The sequence below is a fragment of the Cnephaeus nilssonii genome (genome assembly GCF_951640355.1).
Source record: "Cnephaeus nilssonii genome assembly, chromosome: 21".
Taxonomy (NCBI): domain Eukaryota; kingdom Metazoa; phylum Chordata; class Mammalia; order Chiroptera; family Vespertilionidae; genus Cnephaeus; species Cnephaeus nilssonii.
The window spans coordinates 1,639,067-1,657,177 of record NC_137092.1 but is presented as its reverse complement, the minus strand read 5'-3'; the positions used below and the strand labels follow the sequence as shown (position 1 = coordinate 1,657,177).

The 18,111-nt window shown below is 49.6% G+C and overlaps 1 protein-coding gene across 1 annotated transcript in view; it reads left to right on the top strand.

The window, feature by feature from the left end:
• The window catches only part of DPYD (dihydropyrimidine dehydrogenase), a 362,324-nt gene that overhangs the window by 196,968 nt on the left and 147,245 nt on the right, over positions 1-18,111 (top strand). The window contains exons 12-13 of the mRNA XM_079761319.1: positions 1,125-1,309; positions 16,524-16,739. Coding sequence (XP_079617445.1) covers positions 1,125-1,309; positions 16,524-16,739 — 401 coding nt within the window. The remainder of the gene's footprint in view (positions 1-1,124; positions 1,310-16,523; positions 16,740-18,111) is intronic.

Sequence of the window (18,111 nt, the reverse complement as noted above, 5' to 3'; positions counted from 1 at the left end):
TACTAGATATTAAATGGAAACCATTGGTTTCTATTTCAATTGACATAAGCTTTGCTATAATATGTTAAATACCCTCATAACCAGCTGTTTGACCTCTTATTCGCTGTCCTATTTATTTCTTTTTTAAAATACATTTTTATCGATTTCAGAGAGGAAGGGAGAGGGAGAGAGAGATAGAAACATCAGTGATGAGAATCATTGATTGGCAGCCTCCTTCACGCCCCCTCCTGGAGATGGAGCCCACAAGCCAGGCATGTGCCCTGACCAGGAATCGAACACAGGACCTTCTGATTCATAGGTCAACGCTCAATCATTAAGCCATACCGGCCAGGCTATATTCTCTTTTGAATTGGAGTGAAGAATACCTTCCTTCAATCTGTCCTGAGAGGCTACATTCAAATTCATGACACAAATACTGGGAGAGAACATTTTCTCCTAATCGTGGCTCAGTTTGCTTCATCACATATGGTGCCATCTACCTTTCTTCATGGTCTTGATCCACTTTGTCTCTTCCAACTCTCAGGACCATGAGTCCAGTCAGAGCTTCCTCCAGGTATTTTTCTTAAAGGAGCTTTCCCTCTTCCTTGAATGCATTGGGACACAGAGTACCTCACAGTTATTTCAGTCTATGGGAAGCTGCTTTAAGGGGCTAATAGTCATGTTCGCCTTTGTTAACGTTTACAAAATAAACACAACAAATTAATGACTAAAGGGAATGCTCTTCCCCGGTGCATTAAATTGTTCCACATTAAGTGCGAAGGAGTTAGTGTCAGTGTAGAAGACTTGGTACTGTTTTGTTTATAAAACTTACTGTTGTGCAAGAAAGGAATTGGCCATTGACCCAAATTCACAGAATAACTTACACCTGTGACACAAAGGAACAAGTTTGGGAGCATATGAGTAACAAATCTGAAAACCGTGGTTACGGACAAAGAAAGTAAGTCAATACTTTGAATGCGTTCCTAACTCAGGTCATTAACTTTCCATGTTTATGCTTCATTAAAAACAGTTGTTTGACTCCCTAAAACAATCATTAAATCATAATTTTTCTTAATTTTCAGATTATTGTTACAAGATGCACAGATTAGTCATTATCTGTTGTCTTTCACCTTTTTTTTTTGCAGTGAAAGAAGCCTTGAGCCCTATCAAATTTAACAGATGGGGTCTCCCAGAAGTCGACCCCGAGACGATGCAGACCAGTGAACCATGGGTGTTTGCAGGGGGTGATATCGTGGGAATGGCTAACACGACCGTGGAATCGGTGAATGATGGAAAGCAAGCCTCCTGGTTCATTCACAGATACATACAGGTAGGCATATGCAATCGCTCCTTGTTCATTTCGCCCAGTGGATAAATACTTTATTTTTACTGCTTACTTGTTCATATCAACATGTCTATAATATATATAATAACTCTATAGGAAATCGGTCTCATACATATTTACTTGGAGAAATTTTTTGTGTGCAGTCCAAATTAGGTCGACCAGACATCTCGTTTACCAGACTGTTATCTCCTTGAAGGAATGAAAGTAATCAGATACGGCTCTGGGGCTAGGCCAGAGGGAACCTAGAGAAGGTGGAAATTCAGTTTGCAGGAGCGAACAGGGTGGGAAGGCGGACGGGCAGGGGAGATTGGAAAAGGTGAAATTGAACGTGCATCCATAGAGAGTGGGAGGTGTTTGTTTTTCCCCTAAAGTTTTAAACCCACTTACAGCTTTTAAATTGCGATACACAGAGAAGATTCACTGCAGTTGATGATGACTGTGGTTTTGTGGTGCGTCCCGTTGCCACCGGAAGGGAACCGTAGGGTGTTTTTCTGTTGACTTCCCTGTTTCCCTGAAGCTGGTCAACGCCCCGAGGAGCGGGAGCACTTCTTTCCCTTCGCTTCTACTCACTCCTGAGAGGGAGGAACAGACTTTGAGGGCTGATTTAAGAGAAAGAAAGCAAGCGGACCTGCTTTAAAAATGCGTTTTGCTAAGAGTAATAGTGTTTGGAATATAAAATGGAAAATCTGTGACTGGGATGAGGTGGGGGTTTGGCTGAAGGATTCAGACTCGTCCAACATAGTGTTTGTTTAATTGCCTTTTAAGATTGGAGTAGAAAGGGAAGTCAGGTGTAACATCTGGGCACCTCCCCCCTCCCACCCCCCACCCCCGGCCAGGGTGCTGGGTGCAGAGTGCTAAGACTAAATAGGAACAGACAGACAACATGGATGTTCCCCTGACTACACTACCATTAACTCAGGCCTGGCCTCTGTGGCCTCTTAAAATGGTCTCCACTCGCTCCCCCTCAAGCTCAGTGCCCTGCCCTCGCCAGGTCACCTTCCTGGAACACAAGTTTGACCCCAGTGTCTTCATGGAAAACCCTCCTCTTTGCATCAAGATAGAAGCATCGAACAGACTGTCAAGCCTCAGAGGGAAGGCAGGGAAGGGTGGGCGACCAGTTTGGATTCCCCAGCACACCAAAACTTCTCCGGAATTGGCCTTTCCCCTCCTCCATCCCTTTCATCCGCCTGGACCCTGGACCCTGCTGGTCCGGCGGGTCTTGCTCCCCCGTCTCTTTCCTCCCCGAGTCCTCAGGTTCCCCCACAGGAGCCTGCTTCCTGGTCTGTCTCCACACAAGCCGGAGCCCAGGCCTGCTTCTTGTTCTACCCTCAGAATAAACAGTGTGTTCATCTGTCAGGCGGGGAAGTGCGTGCAGTGAGATCGTTCCTTCCCGAGGAGTTTCCAGAGGAGTCAGGAAAACGAATGGGTTTGTTACCTGCGTCCACGACCACTGGGGATGGTTCGTTGCCTTTCAGACGAGGTCCTCCTTAGGAGACATTTCTGCGGTGTCTGAAGAGCGTTCACCAATGAAGGTTTACAACACCTGGCCTTGTGGCTTACTTTAGTTTTCAGGGGAAAATGTATCACTGGTTCGTCTACTTTTAAAGATGATTTAATGCACACTTTCATAGTAAAGACGCATGCTGCATTCCGTGCAGTTGGCTGTTTAGGATTTCTTTGTCATATCCTTTTGCAGATCAAGGTGGTGATGTAAAGACATCCATGTTGGGACCACCATAATCCCCACAGTTGTCTGAGAGAGCGTCACTAGTGAGTTTAATCAGTTACCCTTATTGAGTGCCAGGTGCTGGCTCACACTTGCCGTTGGAAGGGACCTAGCGTGACTACCTGAGGAGAGGCTAATAGAGTGGTTAGAAAGGCGGACTCTGAACTAACCAGGCCTGGTTTCAAGCCCAGTCCCCACACTTCCAAACGGTGTGACCTTGGCAAGTTACCTACAGCTCCAGGGCGCAATCTTCTTGGGGTCAGTGATAACTCTCGCTGCCCCCTATGGGGTTGCAGCGGAGATGATATAAGAGGACAGTGGACCGCGCTCAGCTCAGACTCTGAGCTACAGATATGTGCTGTGTGTGTTGTGTGGGTAATTGGAGGTCCTTTCCTTTAGGTCGTTAAAATGGTGTTAGAGAAAAATTAGGAACTAGGAGAACTGAATGGAAAGACTAAGTATAGAATTTTAACAAAGATTGAAAGAGGCTGTTTCAGGTCATTTTAAAAGCATTTTATTTAGGCATTTACTTATTCACCCATAGACATCCATCTATCATGTCATCATTCATGTGTGGTTTCATTGATTGATCCATTCATTCAATAAACAATAAACTTTCCAAAATAGCAATATCATTTTTTAAAAGAATGTATTTTTATCGATTTCTGAGAGGAAGGGAAATGGAGAGAGAGATAGAACATCAGTGATGAGAGAGAATCACTGATCGGCTGCCTCCTACATGTCCCCTACTGGGGATCAAGCCCGCAACTGGGCATGTGCCCTGACCAGGAATCAAACCATGGCCTTCTGGTTCATAGGTCGATGCTCAACCACTGAGCCACACTGGCTGGGCAAAGCTTAGATATTTTAATGAACTTCTCTCACAGTGAATGTGATCCTGCTCAGTTGTATAGAGAATAGGGCTTTATTTTGAAATAGGTGTTTGTAAATTTCTTCAAAACTATCACAAATTCCTTGCATTAATGACCTACTTTTCTACTGCTTGAGGTTTTGTGTCCTTTCTTCTGGTTCGATCGAGGCACATCAGTATCCCTAGTTGCTGGGGGAGCTAGGCATTTAAGAGATTGGCTACAGTGCCTGGTCCCTAGTTCAGATCTGCCCCAGGTCAAGGTTGACAAAAAGTCATTACCATCCAGTGGCAGGTCGCTAGCTCTGTGAAAGGGATCGGTGATTTCTGCACCTCGTGGACAGTTTCATGCCACGGCCGACCCTAAGGTGAGTCAGCTGTGGTTTTCATTGGAAGAGAAAGGAGGAGCTCGATTATTGCTAAATATTTCCATGGTTTCCCGTGAGCTCAGCCTCCTCTTGGAGAACCTGTTGATGGAATGACATGGGAACCCAAGGCTTGCTTTGAGATTGGGGCCCGAGGCACATCCGTAGGGATCCCTGTCTGTCCCTGTTGGAAATGAGGAGCTATTCAGCATCACCAAATTGCCGTTAACACACGTGATTTCACTCCGTGTGGTGATGAATTCAAGATTGAGAGTGTTATATCATTCGTGTCTCCCGTTTCTTCTGCATATGTTTTTTTTATCTTTAATTTTCCTTGTTAATCGTATTATTAGTTTTACCTACGTTTGGACATAGCCTGGACCCGTAGAGAGGTCCATGTGCGCTGCCGGTCTTTCCCTTGGGAAACACCGCGTTAACCAACAGGAGTAGAAAGTGGTGAGCACGCCCTGAAGACGGGGCATTTGAGACGGAGCACAGCGTAGAGGGTCAAGGCTGTAGAGTCCATTAGATTATGTGCGTTCCTATCAATAGATGAAATCTTTCATCTTCTGCCATTTTTTTTTTTAAGTTTGAGGTTATGGGAAGGACTTTGTCTTTCTAATATCTCTACCTGGTTATCAACACTTTCTGATTTGGAGTCTCTTTAAAAGGAAGTACCTTTCTAAAGAGGAACCAGGCAAATGTTTATACCTGAGAGATTTGTGAGAATACAGCACTTTCTTACTACTGGAATCTTTGCAATTTTATTTTCTGTTGGGCTCAGTGAGTTTCAAAAGGAGCCCCACATTGTCGAATCATAAGAATTTTTATAGCTACCGCTAAGAATTTTTATGATGTGAAAATACCTCAAGAATGATCCTAGGCATGCCTCGTGTTAAAGATTTCTGCCGTGGACAAAGATGAGCAGTTGCAAAATATATATATATATATATATATATATATATATATATATATATATATGACCATCAGGGCTTTTAGAAAACAAACTTAGAGGAACTTATCTGCGTCCCCGTCTCTGTGGCTTCGAAGTACTCCCGGCCCGCTCAACATAGAAGACACTTGTTATCGCTGCTTAAAATTCCACTTTAATTTCGCATCTTCAAAGGCATCCTTCTGCCCTGAAACGCACCGGTGGTTTCGACGCTATCTGAAGAACCAGGATTTGAGAATTAGAAATTTAAATGGCCCCGGCTCCACATCGGAGTGCTCCCCTTACCCTTTGCAGGTTTTGCGGCAGCTTATTCGACCTTACAGTCTCACCGGGGAGCTAATGGGAAAGCCGGCAGCGGTCTTCACCGGAGAGATTCCAAATGTCAAGTGTCATCTTTCCAGCTGCTAGATGAATGTGTAGCCATGAGGCATGCATGTGGGTGTGCAGCCTGTGAAACCCGGGGGAGGCAGGAGGAAGGCTGGAATGGGGGTTAGTTTGCAGCATTGGTGAGCTGCCGAGCGGCTGGGCCGGCGGAGGACTTCGTTTGGAGCTTTCGCGGTCGACAGCCAGCTGCCCTGTTCCTGCACTTAACGTGCCTTAAGGGGCAGAGGGGATGGGGGAGCATCATCGATGTGTTGTGTTAATTTTTGAAAACCCCTCAGCTTTGGATCAGAACAGTGGTATCCACAGAGCTGGCTCCTCCTTCTCTAAACCCTTCTCTTCCACTGAGCAGGGGGAAGAATGGGCTATTCGAATGACAACTGCGCTGGACTCTCAAGACCTATTGACAAAGTGTCCTTGCGTTTGTAAGATACAGTGCCACTCTTAAATCCCTGTGGGAAAAGAAGGTTGATATTAAGTCATTGGCCACTGTCAGGTTGAAAACAATGAATTTCAATCAAATCCCAGTTATAAATCCTAATGGATTATGTTGGAAATAGAGATAGCTTCCGGAAAAGACCATCAGAGTTGGTCATGGCTAAATGCAGCTTCCACACTGAGTTTTCCCACGTGGTCCAGGTCTCAGAATCGAGGTGACTCCAGACGGTTTGTCATGAGATGGAACTGGAGTTAGAAGGGCACGTGATCTCATTTTTATCCCTTTCCGGGGGAAGTAGTCAAGTCAAATGTGCTCACAGTCATTGAGGCCTGAAGTCCATCGCAGGAGCTTGTAAACAAACATTCCGTGGACCCCGTAATGCCCTCGGCAGACCTGGCCTCTCGGATGGCACATCCAGGTTGGTTTTGGGTGTCCGCCCTGGGTAACATTTTAAAATAAGTATTAAGTATCAGAGCCAGGACACCATTTCCTAGTAAACATTCTAGCGGTAATGCAGCTTCTCGGGTGTGAAGGGGGGTTTTTCTTTTTAGACAACACCTACATGTTGTAAGAGGGCATCAAGGAAAAAGAAGAAGAATGAGCCTGTATCTAATGGAGCCATCAAAACAAAGCCAGCGAGTTGGTGATGGGAGAAGAAAGTGCCATGACTAACAAGTGATTTTTATGCCTTTCAGTGACTCCGTGTAGGGTTCCAAACCTTATTAAGTGGCAGCGTCTGACCTGAAAGTAGTTTGAAATGAAATGGTCTCCATGAAGGCAGAATATCTCCTTACCAACATAGCGGTAGATTGCTACTTCAGGCAGATCATGCAGGATTAGAAGGGGTCGAGGGGAAAATAACGCTGAAAAATCCAGCCCACGCCGGACAGAGCCTGACTCAGTGAGAGCCGAAAGAGAAGGAGAGACATTGGCAACTCGCAGGTGGCAACACGGGCTCGGGGTGCTGAGAATCGCCTGCTGAATCTGGGCGCCTTGATGCCCAGGGTTTCTTGGCGCTGATGACAACGTCACCGGAGAACCAGGCACCGGAACCTTCCCTTTGCTGGGGTACATTCAAATGCAGAATGGTCCAATTAGAAGTTTTAACCAGAATTGTGTTCTGTCTTCAGTGGTGGGTCAAGCTGAGTCACATACGGGTTATAACGGATCCGCCGGAACAGATCCAGACGCAGGAAGTGCACGGGAATCGGAAGTCTAGCGGACGCCTCACTAACCCTGCTCTCGGGCCTTTGGGAAGGTCATGCTGCCCTTGGGCATCTCACCTACCATGCCGAGACAGCACAGAGTCCCCACTCCAGGACTGAAGGCTCTCCAAGTCTCAGGGAGCTTCTCGTGAGCCTCACGGCCACCCTTCACATCGGGTGGTGGTTGTTTTTGTTACTGATTTGAAGAGAGAAAGGAAGTGGGAAAAACGTCAGTCTGTTATTCCACTGAGTGATGCACTCATTTGTTGCTTCTCGGATGTGCCCTGACCAGGGATCAAAGCACAACCTTGGTGTATCAAGACGATGCTCTAACCAACTGAGCTACCCGGCCAGGGCCCACAGTAGGTGTCTTAAAGATGAGACCCGTGCGGTTTAAAGTGGCCTAACTGGCCTGGCCGGTGTGGCCCAGGGGCTGAGCATCTACCTAGGAACCAAGAGGTCACTATTCGATTGGGTCAGGGCACATGCCCGGGTGGTGGGCTCCATCCCCAGTGTGGGGTGTGCAGGAGGCTGCTGGCCCATGATTCTCTCTCATCATTGATGCTTCTATCTCATTCCCTCTCCCTTCCTCTCTGAAATCAATAAAAATATATATTTTTAAAATAATAAACTAAAGAGACCTAACTGACAGGGTTAGGGTCTCAATGTGCCACTACCTGGTTTCCTCCCTGCATCCTGTCCCCACCCTCGCCTGTTTTAAAGCCTTCTCCCAGAAACACAGGGCATAGTAGGTCAGCACACACACCGGTGCCGCCCGGTAGGTTGTTGACTTACAGTGTTGAGCGTTTTATTCCACGTCTCCAGATTTAAGGCTGCTGCTGTCACTGTTCTGAAAGGTCAGCCTCCTTTATTTCCCTCCAGCACTCTCCCCTCGACCGCTCGGCCCCTTTGTGCTCCGTGGACTTGCTGTCGACACCACCCTGTGCCAGGCACCAGGTGGCTCTCTCGCTGGCCATTGACATTGACATCTTGTCTCCAAGGGTCACCACCTTTTCCCCTGGGTCTGTGAACACAGTCATTGTTACCTTCTTGATTGACACCTTAGAAATTTTGTAAACATGTTATGTATTATTTGGGGGGACCCTGGGCTGACAAGTCATTTCTTAAAGCCAGTTCATGATTCTTTCCTTCTAAAACACCCTTGGGCCCCGCCGGCATGGCTCAGTGGTTGAGTGTCGACCTATGAACATGAACCAGGAGGTCAGGATTCGATTCCCAGGCAGGCCACATGCCACATGCCCGGGTTGCAGGCTCCATCCCCAGTAAGGGGGCGTGCAAGAGGCAGCTGATCAATGATTGTCTGCCATCTTTGATGTTTCTCTCTCTCTCTCCCTCTCCCTTCCTCTCTGAAGTCAATAAAAATATATTTAATTTTTTTTCAAACACCCGTGGGTGCATGAAGCAGGAGCTGCTTCCTCATTGGATGATGCTACCATCAGTGGGAGGTGAAAGAAACCAGTGTTATTGCTGATGCTCAGTGGGAACATTGGATCGTTCATTTCAAAGTCATCAAGAGACTTGATGCATCAGTGACTCGGGCACCTCCTCCTGGGATCTGCTCAGATGCTGTTTCAGGGCAGAGGCCTCCATGGGTACCTCAGGGAGACCCGCCCCAGCCCCACCCACACCACGCCCAGCCCACATACTCTGCATCCTGTTTCTGAGCAGAACCCACTTAAAGGCATACTGTTTGGGGTTTCCGGATCCAATTCCAACGTGTTTGTGTCGGGAGGCAGGTTCCCCACATCAGCAAGCAATGTTCAGGACGTCGGTGTCCTCCAGTTGAACTCACTGCTGAAGGTATCTTCCTGGAGATGGTGTCGGTCCCACAGATGAAGGTCAGTCCTACAAGAGGCCTGTCACAAGCCCCGGTTCTCACCTGTGCTTCCGACCAACTCTAGATCGGCGGTCCCAAAGACTCCCTCCAGCACAGGATGCCAAGCCCACGTCCAGGTTGTTGCCTGCACTTCTGACTGACCGGCGGGCTATCCATCAGAACTTCCCACCACCCCTCCTTGGGTTCAGTTAATTTGTTAGAGCAGCTCACAGAACTGGGAGTAAGTTAGTAAATTCCAAAGCAGTGTTTTTATAATAAACGACAATATCACACACACACACACAGTCATTAAAATATTTTTATGGATTTCAGAGAAGAAGGGAGAGAGATAGAAACATCAATGGTAAGAGAGAATCGTGGATCGGCTGCCTCCTGCACACCTCCTACTGGGGATCGAGCCCGCATCCTGGGCATGTGCCCTGACCGGGAATACAACCATGACCTCCTGGTTCAGAGGTCGACCCCCAACCACTGGGCCACCCCAGTCGGGTGGTTGTCTGTCTCCTTCCTTGCCCACCATCACACGGTAACTATAAAGATCACGAGACCGGAAAACGTCCTTGGATCACTGCTGTGCTTCCAGCACCTGGTCCCATGGCCTGGTGTAGAGCAGGTGCTTCATAAATAGCGCGGCCTAAAGCTGCGTCAGGCCCGATGGTCGGGGCAGAGGTAGAGTTTCAATGGAGAAAAGATGCCAGTGATTTGCATGAAGACAATTTAATTTTGTACCCTTCTTCACTGCTCAGGTTACAATATCGTTACAGGCAACATGACTATATTCTTTTAAAGGTGAATAAAATGGGATCGTTATTTTTAAAGAGACAGTTCTGTCACCTCATGTCTTTCTGGAGTTTTCAGTACGAATAGTCGCCTCGGAGTGGAGGGACGGAATCTGATTTTACGTTATAATTACACTCCCTATTCCTGGGCCTTTTCCTCAGGAGCGGCGCCTCCAAGTTGTTTTCTCCTTTGCAAGTTGTTTTCTTTCCTTCCCCCTCAATAGATAGCTCTTCAAAAGGCGCGGAAACCGAGCTGGAGTAATTAATGCGTTAACCCAGCCCCTGAATTCATCCAGCCTCAGGAGCGCCGCGGGCTGAGGATTCCTCGCCTTAGAGAGGCCTCAGAGCGCTGCCTCCCGGGCAGCTGCCCCCCACATCGGGCCCGTTGTGGCCGCCTCACAATGAACCCGACCAACGAGGGAGGGAAAGCCCGTGGTTTCTCATCAGATGGAGCGTGGGGATGGCGAGTGTCTCCCTCAGTCCAGTAGAGCGCCGCCCATGGCCGCTTTCCAGGGGCTTTTTTTGTTTTCTAAAAAAAAAAAAAATCCCAGTCAAATCAGGGAAATGCAATTGGAATCCCTAATTATGATGTGGTTTGCTTTTTCCCAATAACATAACCATTCCACGTGCACGTTTCTCTGTCATTCCATGACCCGGCCAGGTGTAACAGGAGAGGGCCCGGGAGAGAGTGATGGTGGAATAATATCATCATGGGCCATGATAGTTCAGGATTCTATTTGTTTTATTCCATTCTCAAATGAAAGGAAGTAGGATTGATCTTATATCTGAACAGCATACGTTTTTAAATTTTTAATAGATTTTTCAATGTGTGTGTGTGTGTGTGTGTATACAAGTGGGGTATGTGTACAGGTGGGGGGTGTACAGGTAGTGTGTGTGTGTGTGTGTGTGTGTGTGTGTGTATATATGTACAGGTGGGGGTGTATACAGGTAGTATGTGTGTGTGTGTACAGGTGGGGGGTGTACAGGTGTGTGTGTGTGTGTGTGTGTACAGGTGGGGGGTGAACAGGTAGTGTGTGTGTGTGTGTGTACAGGTGGTGGGGGTGTACGTGTGTGTGTGTGTGTGTACAGGTGGGGGGTGCGCGTACGTGTGTGTGTTCAGTCGAGCCATCATGAATAATTTTCTGGTCGGTTTCCATCTGAGGACACGGATACCTAGAGAAGTGATATTTCTGTAAATCGGGACAGCGGGCTATCATGCAGACCATGGGAGCCTTCCATTCGGGCCTTGCTCGATCCCTCATTAGCTGCTTATCTTTGGACGCCCTGTTTACCTGTTGTGAGCCGGGCTTCTTCACCTCGGGAGGAAATAACGCCTCCTTTGAAGAGTTGTGATTAAAAAGCGAGCATAAGTACAAACATGTATTTACCACCGGGCCTGGCAGGAGTGTTATTTGCAAATAGACACGTGTGTTGTTGGCTTGGAGAGGAGAGGAAGCGCCCTGTTCTCACGGGGACCTTGACATTTGGACAAGGGAGTGATGGTCGTCAGAATGACATACCGGGTAAGCAGATCAAGGCCGCCCCCATGAGCACTTCCTGGAGTGTCCGCTGGCTCCCAGTTACACTTTGTTCTTTTGAAAGAACCCCGCAGTCTTTCATTGGAAGGAGGCAGACCTCAGAATGTCTCGCTTGAGATTTAGGAATGAGGAAGAGCGGTCAGGAGCACACATAGTGATTCTCAGCCTTGGGTGCACATTGGCGAGATTATAAAAAACAAAAACATTACTGATGCTCAAGTCCTACTCTGAGTGATTCTGAGGGAAGTATGGAGTCTATCCAGCCAGAACAACAACATTTTTAAAATTCTCCGAATGTTTTTTTAACTTGCTTTATTTATTTGTTTTTTAATTGATTTCAGAGAGGAAGGGAGAGGGAGAGACAAAAACATCAATGATGAGACAGAATCATGGATCGGCTGCCTTCTGCACGCCCCACACTGGGGATCGAGCCTGCAACCCGGGCATGTGCCCTGACTGAGAATCGAACCGTGACCTCCTGGTTCATAGGTCAATGCTCAACCATTGAGCCACACTGTCTGGACTCTCTTGATGTGTTTAGTATGTAGAGTTAAAAATAACTGGGCATGAGCTACAAATGATCAACTGTTCCGGATAGAGGAGCAGAGGAGGCCCAGTGGCAGCGACAGGATGAGCTGGGAGCATGTCTGGGAGGAGCGAGGGAGGCATAGACCAGGCGGCCTCTCCACGGGTCCCTGCCCTTGATGGAGGCCCCGCTGCACTTCTGCTCGACCTTCAGGAGGTGCTTCTGGACCCTCGCAGTCACTACCTGCGACTGGTTTCCTTCTTGCAACCAAAGGAGTACATTCTAAGCTGGAAGTGAAAAATTATGGAGGCCAGAAAAATGCTTGATGTTAAGCGGGATCTGGCCAACGTGTGAGGCCCATGAATGCTTACGTCACTCTACATGAGTGCATTATAGCATGCATAGACGCACTCTACATGAGTGCTTTATAGCATGCCTAGACGCGCTCTACGTGAGTGCTTTATAGCATGCCTAGAGGTACATAGAGACATCTTTGCTGGAGCAGTGTTTACCATGCCCACTGGGTGGCGCTTTGGAGAGCCTTTGCTAAAGCCAACAGTGTCTTCCAGAGGTAGGAGTGGAATGTTACTGATTCCACATTACAATCGTTGAATTTCATGGACTTCTGTGTATCTGGAATGCTGCTGATTATTTCCTCTAAACTGACTCTTATCTTATTAGAAACTGATGTGAGAAAAGGGGTTAGGTACCCAAGGTCACTAGACCAATGCATTCAACAAATATCTTGATTTGTTGTGATTTGTGGTGATTGCCAGGTGGGACAGGGGAGGAGGGTAAAGGGGGGATAGTTGGTGACAGACGAAGACTTGACTGGGGTGGGGAACACGCAGTGCAGGGAACAGATGATGGGTTGTGCAACTGTGCACCTGAAACCTGTGCAATGTTGTTAACCAGAGTCCCCCCAATACATTCAATGAAAAGTAGGAAAACATAGTTTGAGTTTCTTTCTGGCATGTGCCATCCAGATGCCCAAATCCCGCTAGGGAGGAGACACGCCCACGAGGACATGAGTAGAATGGGGTAAGGGAACCACTTTGCCTGTGGGTAGCCAGGGGGCTTCCCATGTGGAGGCCCACGGGACCGACTCTGAAGGAGCGGTTGGGATGCTCAGAGCAGAAAAGCCAGGCAGCAAAGAGCATTGTAGGGGGAAAGTCAAAATGCATAAATGCATTGCTGCTGCTGCTTTGTTTGAGAAGTTTTACATGGTTTACTAGACGGACATAAGATGGTGCGAGGGGAAGTAGATGAGACTAGAAAGTGTGGGACTCGCCTAGCCGGTTTGGCTCAATGGTCAGAGCATTGGCCTGTGGACTGAAGGGTCCCGGGTTTGTTTCCCAGTCAGGGCACATGCCTGGGTTGTGGGCTCAATCCCCAGTAGGGGTGTGCAGGAGGCAGCCAATCAATGATTCTCATCATTGATGTTTCTATCGCTCTCCCCCTCCCTTCCTCTCTGAAATCAATAAAAATATACTTAAAAAATAGAAAATAAATAAAAGAACGTGTGGGACAGGGAGGAGCCCCGATCCCAACGGGGATCCTATAAGCTAAGGAGCTCACATGGGCGGAGGGAGGGAGAGACAGAGGGAGACGGACAGAGACACCTGACAAACCTAAGGCCTCATGAGATCCCCAGGAATCCCCGGCAGTCGGGAAGGGAAGCATGTCCAGCAAGCACCTACTATGTGTCCGTGCCATACCCGTTGCATAAGCGTTTCTAGGAAATCTTTCTAGTCATACAAGGTGCATTAGTATCACGTGCCTTTAACAAGGGTCATGTCACAGTCCGAGAGGCACTGGAGATTTCAGTGGTACCTGTGCGGCACCTGTGCGGTACCTGTGTGGTACCTGTGCGGCACCTGTGCGGTACCTGTGTGGTACCTGTGTGGTACCTGTGTGGTACCTGTGTGGCACCTGTGCGGCACCTGTGCGGTACCTGTGTGGTACCTGTGCGGTGCCTGTGCGGCGCCTGTGCGGCGCCTGTGCGGTACCTGTGCGGTACCTGTGCGGTACCTGTGTGGTACCTGTGCGGTATCTGTGTGGTACCTGTGCGGTACCTGTGTGGTACCTGTGCGGCCCCTGTGCGGTACCTGTGTGGTACCTGTGCGGCACCTGTGCGGTATCTGTGTGGTACCTGTGTGGTACCTGTGCGGTACCTGTGTGGTATCTGTGTGGTACCTGTGCGGTACCTGTGTGGTACCTGTGCGGCACCTGTGCGGTACCTGTGTGGTATCTGTGTGGTACCTGTGCGGTACCTGTGTGGTACCTGTGCGGTACCTGTGTGGTACCTGTGCGGTATCTGTGTGGTACCTGTGCGGTACCTGTGTGGTACCTGTGTGGTACCTGTGTGGTATCTGTGTGGTACCTGTGCGGTACCTGTGCGGTACCTGTGTGGTATCTGTGCGGTACCTGTGCGGTATCTGTGTGGTACCTGTGCGGTACCTGTGCGGTACCTGTGTGATATCTGTGTGGTACCTGTGCGGTACCTGTGTGGTACCTGTGCGGCACCTGTGCGGTACCTGTGTGGTACCTGTGTGGTACCTGTGTGGTACCTGTGTGGTACCTGTGCGGTACCTGTGCGGCGCCTGTGCGGTACCTGTGTGGTACCTGTGTGGTACCTGTGTGGTACCTGTGCGGTACCTGTGCGGTACCTGTGTGGTACCTGTGCGGCACCTGTGCGGCATCTGTGTGGTACCTGTGCGGCACCTGTGTGGTACCTGTGCGGTACCTGTGCGGTACCTGTGTGGTACCTGTGTGGTACCTGTGCGGTACCTGTGTGGTACCTGTGTGGTACCTGTGTGGTACCTGTGCGGCACCTGTGCGGTACCTGTGCGGTACCTGTGCGGTACCTGTGCGGCACCTGTGCGGTACCTGTGCGGTACCTGTGCGGTACCTGTGTGGTACCTGTGCGGTATCTGTGTGGTACCTGTGTGGTACCTGTGCGGCACCTGTGCGGCACCTGTGCGGTACCTGTGCGGTACCTGTGTGGTACCTGTGCGGTATCTGTGTGGTACCTGTGCGGCACCTGTGCGGCACCTGTGCGGTACCTGTGTGGTACCTGTGTGGTACCTGTGCGGTACCTGTGCGGTATCTGTGTGGTACCTGTGCGGCACCTGTGCGGCACCTGTGCGGTACCTGTGTGGTACCTGTGTGGTACCTGTGCGGTACCTGTGTGGTACCTGTGTGGTACCTGTGCGGCACCTGTGCGGTATCTGTGCGGTACCTGTGCGGTATCTGTGCGGTACCTGTGCGGCACCTGTGCGGTATCTGTGTGGTACCTGTGCGGTATCTGTGCGGTACCTGTGCGGTACCTGTGCGGTACCTGTGCGGTACCTGTGCGGTATCTGTGCGGCGCCTGTGCGGTACCTGTGTGGCACGTGTGCGGCGCCTGTGTGGTATCTGTGCGGTACCTGTGTGGTACCTGTGCGGCACCTGTGCGGTACCTGTGCGGTATCTGTGCGGTACCTGTGCGGTACCTGTGCGGTATCTGTGCGGTACCTGTGCGGTACCTGTGCGGTATCTGTGCGGTACCTGTGCGGTATCTGTGCGGTACCTGTGTGGTATCTGTGCGGTACCTGTGTGGTACCTGTGCGGCACCTGTGCGGTATCTGTGCGGTATCTGTGCGGCACCTGTGCGGTATCTGTGCGGTATCTGTGCGGTATCTGTGCGGCACCTGTGCGGTATCTGTGCGGTACCTGTGCGGTACCTGTGCGGTATCTGTGCGGTACCTGTGTGGTTTCGGAAAAGAGAAGCCCCGTCATGCACATGAGGACGTGACCCTCCTTCCACATTAACCGCCCCCTGAGCTCCTCACTGTCGTGGGGGCCGTGAGTGGGACGCAGGCACCGGACTCCCTGCCGCTGTGCTGGCCGCGCGGAGGAGGAGACACCCGCCGAGGTGGCTTTCCCGCTCACGAGCGGCGCGGAGAGCCCGGGGATTGCATTGGCAGCCTGACGCCCTTGCCCATCTCTCCAGGTAGCAAGGACAGCTTCACACATGACATTTAAAAGGGCTGGGTTCATGGGACCAGGGAGATACATCCTAAAATTTGTTCATTGTGGGTTCAGATTTCAGGGCGGTTCTAAACGGAGCGTGTGTTTGCGGCTTGGGCTGGGTTTCCATGGAGACGCTACTCTCTCCATTCCATGGGGGGAGGTGGCATCGTACGGTTTGGCGCCCTGCTAGCAGACTCCTTGTCAGCTTTCACCCTTGTAAACAGACCGATACAAACTATACGAATTCAGCCCGCCGGGTGGCTCAGTGGTTGACCTCTGAACCAGGAGGTCACGATTCAGTTCCCAGTCAGGGCACAGGCCCGGGTTGCGGGCTCCATCCCCAGTGGAGGACATGCAGGAGGCAGCCGTTCTGTGATTCTCTCTCCTCATTGATGTTTCTCTCTCTCTCTCTTCCTCTCCCTTCCTCTCTGAGATCATAAACATTAAAAAAAAAACTACACGCCTTCAAATGCCGGGTTTGGGGAAAGGTGATGTGGGGGAAATCAGTGATGACACAAGACCAACCCTGGCTGCTTGCTTTCCCGCAGTCCCAGCACGCAGCCGCCGTTCCCGCCAGGCCCGCGCTGCCCCTCTTCCACACGCCCATCGACCTGGTGGACATCAGCGTGGAGATGGCGGGGCTGAGGTTCATCAACCCTTTCGGCCTCGCCAGTGCGACGCCCGCCACCAGCACCACGATGATCCGCAGGGCCTTTGAGGCCGGCTGGGGCTTCGCCCTGACCAAGACTTTCTCTCTGGACAAGGTAAGGAATGCTGCTGAGGCCGTGTTACATGTCTAGCGTGTATTCCCATGGGGGCGTAAACCCTGTAGTGGGAAGGTTTTTCTGACCAAGCGATGATCGTTATGAAACTACCAGACGAGACCTATGAGTTCACATTCGTCTGTACTTTCCTTCTATTCCTTCTGTCATCAAAAGGGGGGGTGCGGGTGGGGGTGAGAGGTGGGGGAGAGCATCTATTTATCATTTTGTTTTGTCTAGTAAACATCAAAACTATAAATATTACATAAGCGGCTGTCTCGTTTAAGAATCGCCATCGCATGAGTTCTTACTGTTTTGTGATCTCTGGGCGTGTGTGAATGAGGACATGGGCCCCCACTCACAGTTAGGGAGACAGTGGGCGTGGTCCGCACGTCATCCCGGGATCTAGTTCATGTCGGAAGGAGTCTCGGGGTAAGTCATTGGTGCTGCTCACACACAAGATTTTTCTCGAATTTTTAAATGCAGACACTTTCCCCAAAACACATCGGCTTGAGTTTCATTTGGCATCACGGTGGACTCTGTGCTCACACCACCAGCGCCCAGACCTAGAAGAAAACAAACCACAGATTCCAGTCGCGAGTGACTTTTTTTAAAGGACACGAAGCACGCGGGTGTGTGTTATCCGAGTTGGACGAGTCAGCAGCGGAGGGTTGCCTCCTTACACGGCTGTGACTCAGGAATGAGCAGCAGAATTGAACATTTTTGAAACCTTTATTGATGAAATTTTAAATGCGCAACCTATTGATGTATTTAGTGCTCACTGGTAGTTAGTAATAATTAATGTATAAGAATGTGGGAATCTGGTGACTAGGAAAAGAGTATCATTATTTAAATCAGCCTTGTCCTCAGGCAAAGAAAATAACAGAGAACAAATCGGCCCCATTAAGCTCAGTCTGCTGCTTTCCCTCGGAAGGCTCAGTCGCGGGCGCCCTTCCGGCTAGGACGCAGCGGTCTCCCCCGGGCAGCTTGACGGGCCGCGAGCAAGCGTAGTCAAGAAAATGCAGAAGAAGCCTCAAAAATCAGGAAAACCAAGGCGTGAGAAAAGACTCCGTAAATATATTATGTTTAAGTAGCTAAAGGGAGGTCGTTTTTCCAACAAAATATTGGCTGAATATTTAGAAATATTTTGCTGAAGGCAACGGCTATAAACATATAGAACGCAGTGAATTAAGCTGTAGAATATTCTTAATTGATTGTCCACAACCTTGTGGAATATTGATCCCATATTTGTCTTTGTTTCAATCCATCCTTTATGAAGGGCTCAGAAGCCTCATCAAAGGTTTAACCGCCTGGGGAGCACAGAGCCTCTGATAGCCCTTAACAGCGACATCAGTCACGGGCCTTTAGCATGTTT